General features: G+C 46.6%; 1 protein-coding gene across 1 annotated transcript; it reads left to right on the forward strand.

The window, feature by feature from the left end:
- Window positions 1-2,035: 2,035 nt before the first annotated feature.
- Window positions 2,036-7,131, forward strand: LOC308588322 (kunitz-type serine protease inhibitor B6-like). The gene is made up of 4 exons (XM_081196799.1): window positions 2,036-2,198; window positions 5,134-5,286; window positions 5,818-5,985; window positions 6,941-7,131. The coding sequence occupies exons 1-4, from the start codon at window positions 2,120-2,122 to the stop codon at window positions 6,949-6,951; spliced, it is 411 nt and encodes a 136-aa protein (XP_081052925.1). The 5' UTR covers window positions 2,036-2,119; the 3' UTR covers window positions 6,952-7,131.
- Window positions 7,132-8,291: the final 1,160 nt, after the last annotated feature.

Genomic DNA, 8,291 nt, shown 5'->3' on the forward strand with positions numbered 1-8,291 from the left:
CCAGAGAACTCCAATATGTTCGTAAGACATGATTTGTCTTTGCAGAAGCCATGCTGGCTTTGCTTCAGCAAGGCTTGTCCTTCTGTACGCTTGGTTATCTTGTCTTTAAGACCACTTTCCACTTTCAAGAAGAGTTGTTCAGCTTGCCAGCCTATAATTCCCAGAATGCCCTCTGGATCCCATTTTTAAAAAATTGTTGTTACAGTGGCTACTTTCTTGTCCTTTTTGTTCTGCTATTCCTGTGCTAGTGGCGGCGATTGTGGCCCAGTTAGGAGGCCATGATGAGCAGCAGCCCTCATGGATGAAGCATCTGGAAAGCATGAAAAGATGTTGCTAAACTTCCCCTCTGGGTCTGCATGCCTGTGTCACCTACATACTTCAGGTTCTTTCCTGCTTGCACTCACAAGAGGGGACAATTTGCTATGACAGAACAAGGAAGGGGGAGATCAGATATGCTTGTCCAGGTCACCAGATCACTGCAAGCTCTGCTGGAGCCAAAGGTCTTGTTTTTGGAGCAGATCCCCAGCAGAAACCCCCTCCAAGGCTGCACTCCCATCTCTTTTTGCTTCCCACTAGCCCCTGCTTTTCAAATCCTGAGCTGCTCTCTCTGTCCATTTCCCTTTGCAGTCAGGTCCCCACAACCCGTTTTGCCATCCATGCCCTGTGCATGTTCCTGCCCCACCCCTTTCTGGAATCTGGACCTATAATCTGTAACTGTGGCTCATAGGAATAATAGAATATTGAATCATAGAACTGTAGAGTTGGAAGGGACCCTGAGGATCATCTAGTCTAAGACCCTGCAAGGCAGGAATCTCAGCTCAAGCATCCATGACAGATGGCCGTCCAACCTCTGCTTAAAAACCTCCAAGGAAGGAGAGTCCACTACTGACCGTTCCATGGTTGAACATCTCCTAATGCCAGAAAGTTCTTCCCGATGTTTAATCAGAATCTCCTTTCTTGTAACTTGAAGCCATGGGTTCAAGTCCTACCCTCCAGAGTTGGAAAAGGCCCCCCCTTTCACAGCAGGTAAGACTGGGGAGGGAAGACTCTGGTTTCCTTCTTGATGGTGGCCGTTGGGGAGCCTGAAATGCCTCTCACTGGGGGAAGTGCTGTCTCCACTTCTGGGCACTACAGGGTTTGGGTTTTTTGCTGCGAACCACCCTGATATCTTTAGATGAAGGGCAGTATGCAAATTTAATCAACAATAAAGAATCATTAGGGCCCTGCGGGACTTGACATCTTTCCGCAGGGCCTGGCCTTTGGTCTGGACTCAGTCTGACCCTTATGTTTCCTTCCCCTTATGGTTTTGATCTATGGGCTACTTTTAAAATGAGGCTGCATTTTAAATTCCATTTAAACCTGTATTTTAAATTGCTTTTTCTTCTTCTTTCCCCTATTATGTTTTTACTGTAATTTTACTGGTGTTAGCTGCCCTAAGGCCGGCTCTGGCCAGGGAGGGTGGGGTATAAATAAAAATTATTATTATTATTATTATTATTATTATTATTATTATTATTATTATTATGATATGGAGAAGTTAGAAGGTGTGCAGAGGAGGGTGACCAAGAGCACCTTGAAACTTAGCCTTGTGAGGAACAATGGATGGAGTTGGTATGTTTAGCCTGGAGAAGAGAACACTAAGAGGTGACATGATGATAGCCATCTTCAAATATCTGACGGAGCAAACTTGTTTTCTGCTGCACAGGAGGAACCTGAACAGCAGATTCAAAAGACAACAAAGGAGAGTGGAGGTTTTTCAACAGAGGTTGCATGACCACCTGTCAGGCCTTCTTTTGCTGCAATTCCTGGGATTCCGTGAAGAGGGATCCCAGCATGTCCAACACTCCAGGAGTTCCTGATGGTGCCTCAGAGGCTCAGGTTCCTCCTGCCTGACTACTTACCTGTGTGTCCAGGCATCCCGGCCTGGCTTACCGTAGAGGGGAAGCAAGCTGACTTGCACTTTCTGCTCACAGCTCCTCCCTGGCTGGCACGGTTGCTCTTGCGTAAGAGAAAGGGGCTGGCAGACAGTTAGTCTTTCCCACTGCCCCTCCCTTGCTTGGGACGGAGACATCTCCAGGATGACTTGACTCAGCGCTGGGCACTCTCACTTTGCACCACGATGGCCTCGGGAGGTGGTGTCGCCCTTCTTCTGGGGCTGCTGGTTCTTGCAGCTGACCTGCCACGTATCGTATCACAAGGTAAGTCCTGTGAGCTGCCAGGTGGGCGGTTGTGAAGAGAGGTCCCTCTGGCCTCCTGGTCCAAGACCACCAAACCCAGCGCCCTCCCATCTCTGTTTGGCTTGCTACCTGACCATTCCTTGTCCTCTCAGTGGGGCATGAATTCGAAATGCTAGGCTTCCCCAATGTCCTCCACCTAGGGCTTCACTGGCTGGTTTATTTAGGCCTACTGGGGTGGCTTTTTAAGTCAGACTCACAACTCTTGCTTTCCTTCACACATACATGGAACTAAACTATCCATCCACCACTCAAAACACAGTCACCACTACTACTTCTTCTTCTTCTTCTTCTTCTTCTTCTTCTTCTTCTTCTTCTTCTTCTTCTTCTTCTTCTTCTTCTTCTTCTAAAAATATGGAAACATCTAGCCACTAGAAATCACTATATCATTTAAAGATTTGTCTGATTTTCAAAAAGAGAGGAGGCTACATTTGAAGGCTAGTTCCTTTTTTCTTTTTCTCTTTTTTTAATGAAACGGTAATTTATTTGAACAGTTTGCAGAGAACACACATACATATATATCTCACACTATACATATGCAAACTGTCTCATCTAACTTTGCCTTGTGTTGAAGACAGCAAAGCACTATGATTAAGAAATAGCAGGAGGTTTGAAAAAAATAAATATATGGTTTTAACAGAAATTATACTATCTGGTCAAAAACAATTCCGCTGTTCTGTTTTTTTTTTATTTTATTTTGTTTTTATTAAAGATTTCTTGGTTTACAAAAGTATGTGCAATGCCTCTTTTTTCAAGTTACACTTTCTACAGACCAGTCTCATTTGTTAGACATTAGTGTCACATTAGGAAGGTGGTGGGGATGGTGAGTGGGACTGGGGTTGGGTGGTGATGTTTCTTTCGCCTTTTGACGGCTAGTTTCTGTGGGGCAGGTGGCTGGCAGGGAGCATCTCCTGACTTCATGCCCTTCTTGGGAGCTTCCTGGCAGCTGATCGCCATTGGAAGCAGGAGGATGGGCTAAGTGGACCCACCTGGATCTCAAACTGCAAGGTTGCTCTTGCGAGACCCTCTCTGATCCTTTCTTGGAGCTCCCAACCAACTGCATGGATCATCAGGAAACCCCTGATGTTTTGCCAGCCGAAGATAAGCTATGAACCCCCCCCCCCAAATCCCCCAGGAACCTTTGCATCAAAGGTTCAGAGAAGGGCAACCAAAATGATCGAGGGGATGGAGAGATTCTTTATGGGGAAAGAATACAGCATTTAGGACTTTTTCGATTAGAGAAAAGGCCAAGAGGCAGCATGGTGCAAATTTATAAAATTATGCACGGCATGGAGAACGAGGTTAGAGAAAAGTTTTTCTCCCAAGCATCATAGAAGAGTTGGAAGGGACCCTGGAAGTAATCTAGTCAAACCTTCTGAAATTCAGGAATTTCAATTAAAGCTTCCGGGACAGATGGCCATCCAGCCTCTGCTTAAAAACCTACAACTTGTGGACAGTTGGAAGATTGAGGACAGATAAAAGAAAGCCTGTCTTCCACAGTTAAACTATGGAACTCCCTGCCACAGGAGGCAGGCATGGCCACTAACCTAGATGGCTGCTGAAACAAAATTAAAAAATTCCTTCCAGTAGCATCTTAGAGACCAACGACCGTATTTTTCGCTCCATAAGATGCACCTAGTTTTTAGAGGAGGAAAACACACAAAAATAATATTCTGAACAAAACAGTGGATGTATCATTTTTGTGGTTCATGCTGTGGCCACAGACATGATATGTGATTTGACGGTGAATTTGGGGTGACCCAATGCAAAAATCCTGAGGATCCATGTGGATCTGTGCTTTGTAACCACGTTTTTGCGCCATTGCGGCCCCAGGCAACAGTGGGTGTGTGGTTTTTTGTGTGCAGGCTGTAGCTATGGACATGCTATGTGATCTGATGGTGAATTTGGGGTGACCCAATGCAAAAATCCTGAGGATCCATGGGCTTTTACCTCCCCCCTCCTAGGCAGCCTCCTTTATCGTTAGCGTCCCTTATCTCCCTCCAATCGCTTGCCGATCAGCTGCTCAGCGGCTTCGTTTCAACACCCACTTCCCTCTTTCTAAAAAAAAGAAAGAAAAAGGCACGATCTGCTTTTTGCCCCTGGACAATTCGGCTCCAGGGACCACACATTCGCTCCATAAGACGCACAGACACTTCCCCTTACTTTTTAGGGGGGAAAGTGTGTCTTATGGAGCGAAAAATACAGTTATTGGTATGAGCATTCTTTTTTTTTTAATGATATTTATTAAGGTTTCAAAGAAAAGAATTACATGAATTAAAAAAGAAGAAAAAGAAAGACAAAAGAAAAAATAAAAGAAAAAATACAAATACAAAAAAGAGATAAAAAACACTTAAAAACATACATCAGTCTTTCCATACCTTACATTCATTTCCTTGTTTCCCTGACCTCCTCACGCCTCCCTTTTTTGTATTCCAATTCAGTTAGTTAATTCAGCAATTTCTTTCCCTCTTTGTTTTTATCTTAGTCCTTTAACATAATATATTATAACTTTGGATTCTCACCTGTTAACAATCCATTTTTACATACACCTTTATAACATTGCTGCTTAAACCACTTAACTTCATTCTGACATCATTCTAACATTCATTAATTTTGCAATATTTCTGTAAATAGTCTTTAAATGTCTTCCAGTCTATTGGTATGAGCTTTCGTGTGCATGCACGCTTCTTCAGATGGCTGTGTTCTGTCTCCAGGGCCGGAGGCAGCAACATTTCTGAACGCCAGTTGCTGGAAACCACAGGAGGGGAGAGGGCTGTTTTGCTGGAATTCTGCTTGTCAGCTTCCCTTGGGGGCAGCTGGTTGGCTATGCCTTCCTTTCAATGTCTTCCTTCTCCCCCAGTGGCTAAACTGGTCCCCACTTGTCTTTCTTTCCTTCCAGACCGACCTGGCTATTGCCTGGAACTCCCTGTCCAGTCTACTGACCCCTCTGGTGGGGGCTCCTGCAACCAGTGCAGTTCGGATGCCAACTGCCCACCAGGCAAGAAGTGCTGTGGTTCGCCCTGTGGCAACACCTGCCAGGCACCTGAGCCAAGTAAGAATGCCCTCCCTTCCAGGTTCTGTGCTTCTTTCCTTTTTGGCCTGTTTACTACGCACATCTTTTTTTTCTTTTTCTTTTGGAAAATCAGGGAGGGTTATTGCCACCTTGCGACCTGTCATTATATCCTAGGAACGTTCACGTCTCCAGACTCCCTCCAGGCAAGACTGTGGCCTGCAACTGGAAAAGCCATATTGTGTAAAGGCAAACGATGAAAATGTCCCGGAAGGCCTGCAAATGGGAGTCAAAATTGTCAGCATTTGATTAATTGCTCTCTGCTTTCAGGAATGAGCTTGCATGTGTCTGTCTGCCTCGGAGCTTTGAAACACATTTTAAGCTGTTTTAAATTTTCTGTTTTTAATTGCTGTAAGCTACCCTGGGACCTTAGGGGGAAGTGGCACCCCGGGCTTGTGCTGTGGGTGGGCAGCTGTGCAGAACGAGACTCTGTGTGTCATGCAGTGTTGCTGTTTGTGTGCCACAAATATCCCCCCCCCAGCACTTCCCTTCCTCCTCTTCTTCCTCCTCCAGATCTTTGCAGACTTCCTCCTGCCACAGGTCCCTGCAAGGCTTTAATACGGAAACTGTACTACAACTGGGGGAAGAAGAGGTGTGAGGAATTCATTTATGGGGGCTGCCAGGGCAACCTGAACCGGTTCGACACCCTGGAGATGTGTCAGGAAGCCTGTGGGGGTCAAGGTAAGCGCAGCTCCAGCTCTGGGCTTTGCGGGGACCTGGGGGAGAAAGTCCCCTTGAGAGGGGGTTCAGTAGAGAGGGTCAGACGCATCCCCAATTATAGAATCCTAGACTAGTAGAGCGGGAAGGGACCCTTGAGAATTATTTGGTCCGCCAGCAATGCAAGAATCCTTGATGGATGGCCATCCGGTTGCAGGGCAAATCTGCTGTCTCACTAGTACTATTAACTACTCATGAGTCGGGTTGAAGAAAGAGTCCAAAATTTATTTACTGCAGTAAATAGGTTCAGCATGGTCACTTCCACAAAGGCTGAACGTGTGTGTGTGTGTGTGTGTGTGTGCACCTTTTATAGGGTTTACAGACAAAGAATTAATATAAAATCCAACCAGAGCGCTGCAGACATTTGCAGAGGGTAATTGGCAGAACACTCACTGGATACAACTTTCTAGATGTCCAGCCTGCAACTTGACGTGTGTCCAGCCCTTCTAGGGCCCCTCGCTTCTAACATTTTGAAGCCTACATAGATACAAGCATAAAGGTAAAGGTACCTCTGACTGTTAGGTCCAGTCGTGGCCGACTCTGGGGTTGCGGCGCTCATCTCGCTTTACTGGCTGAGGGAGCCGGCGTACAGCTTCTGGGTCATGTGGCCAGCATGGCTAAGCCGCTTCTGGCAAACTAGAGCAGTGCACGGAAACGCCGTTTCCCTTCCCGCCGGAGTGGTGCCTATTGATCTACTTGCACTTTGACGTGCTTTGGAACTGCTAGGTGCGCAGGAGCTGGGACCGAGCAACGGTTGTGGGGATTTGAACTGCCAACCTTCCAATCGGCAAGCCCTAGGCTCTGTGGTTTAACCCACAGCGCCACCCGCTTCCCTTAGATACAAACCTACATACCAAAGAAAAGAGAATTGTAGTCTCAAGGAGCTGCCTCTCCTGATCTGCTTGTCTTCCTGTTTCAGGTGCGCCCTAGAGCAATGGAGGGAGCAGGAGAGGGTTTGCCCCATGGTGAAGAAGATGGAGCAGCACCCACGGAGCCATCCTGCTGGGCTCCTTCCTCCCTCCTTCCTGACCCCCATTTTCCCACCCCTGGGGGGCTGACGGGCTCCTGGAACATGCTGGGTAATACAAAACAATAAATTTATGCAATTGACTGGCTGGCTCACTGTCTCTTCCCTCCCATGGTATCCTTTTCTTCTCCCAAACCCCGGACCCTTCTTGGCCATCAGCTGCGCGAAGAAAGGATGTGATCCCAAATACCTTTACTAGGGGGTGGCTCCCATTGTACTCAGTGGGGCTTACTTTGGAGTAAACACGCTCAGCCCTGCCTTCTTGCCTGCCTCCTGTGCTGATGGGTGCGAGCTGAGGGGCTGGTTTTGGTGCCCAGCCTGGGATAGAAAGATGGGGGGCACAGTTGGTTAGTCTGGGTGGGGAAGCAAATGCAACCCTCCCAAGCTCCCCAAAATTTCTTATTATTTTGTAAAATGTATACACTGCTTGATTGTTAACAAACTTCAAAGCGGTTTTTGGAGGGGAAGGTAACAAAAATAATAATAAACTAAAAAGAGATTAAAACTCACATCAAGATTAAAACTCACATCTGGGTGGGCTTGCCTAAACAAAAATGCTCTTAGCAGGCACTGAAAGGAAGACCTTGAATGCAGGTAGGTGCCGCTATGCTAAAAGGTATTATGTGGCAGGTGTAACTGTGCCGGTTCTGCAGATGGAAGCGATTGAGTGAGCGCATCTCAGGTATGGCAACCTTGCAGATAAACTAGCCCTCAGGAGGAATCCACTCCAGAGGCCACACGCACTCTGCCAGGGCTCCACCCCTTCCTCGACTGCCTTCCTCTGGCTGGGATTTGTCTGAGGGTTGCCCCTTGCTTGCCCAGATAGAGAGGTGGAGAGGGGGTGAACAGGGGAACTGTAGCGTTCCCAAAACAAGGAAGGATTGGACTCTGATTCGTAGAATACACACGAGGCTTGACCAGCAAGACTCTGGGAGGAGGTGCCAATAAATAATAATTCCTGTCCACCCCTCGGCCCAGGTCGTTTTATTCACAAAAGAACTTTTTACACAGTGTTCGTAGGAACCAATCAGATTTCCTCTGAGCATTTCAAAAAAACCCACGTGGGACAAAGTTAAAGATTAAAACTACAAAGAGCTAAATTCCTACTTGAGCATGCATACGTAATTCAGAGTAAATAAAAGAGGAAGCAAGGAGGAATGCTTTTAGGAAACTCCAGAGGCCATAAACAGCAATAAACAGGAGAGGAAGGATAGGTAGTATTTACCACCTCCTTGTGAATGAT

Source organism: Podarcis bocagei (genome assembly GCF_964188305.1).
Source record: "Podarcis bocagei genome assembly, chromosome: 5".
Taxonomy (NCBI): Eukaryota; Metazoa; Chordata; class Lepidosauria; order Squamata; family Lacertidae; genus Podarcis; species Podarcis bocagei.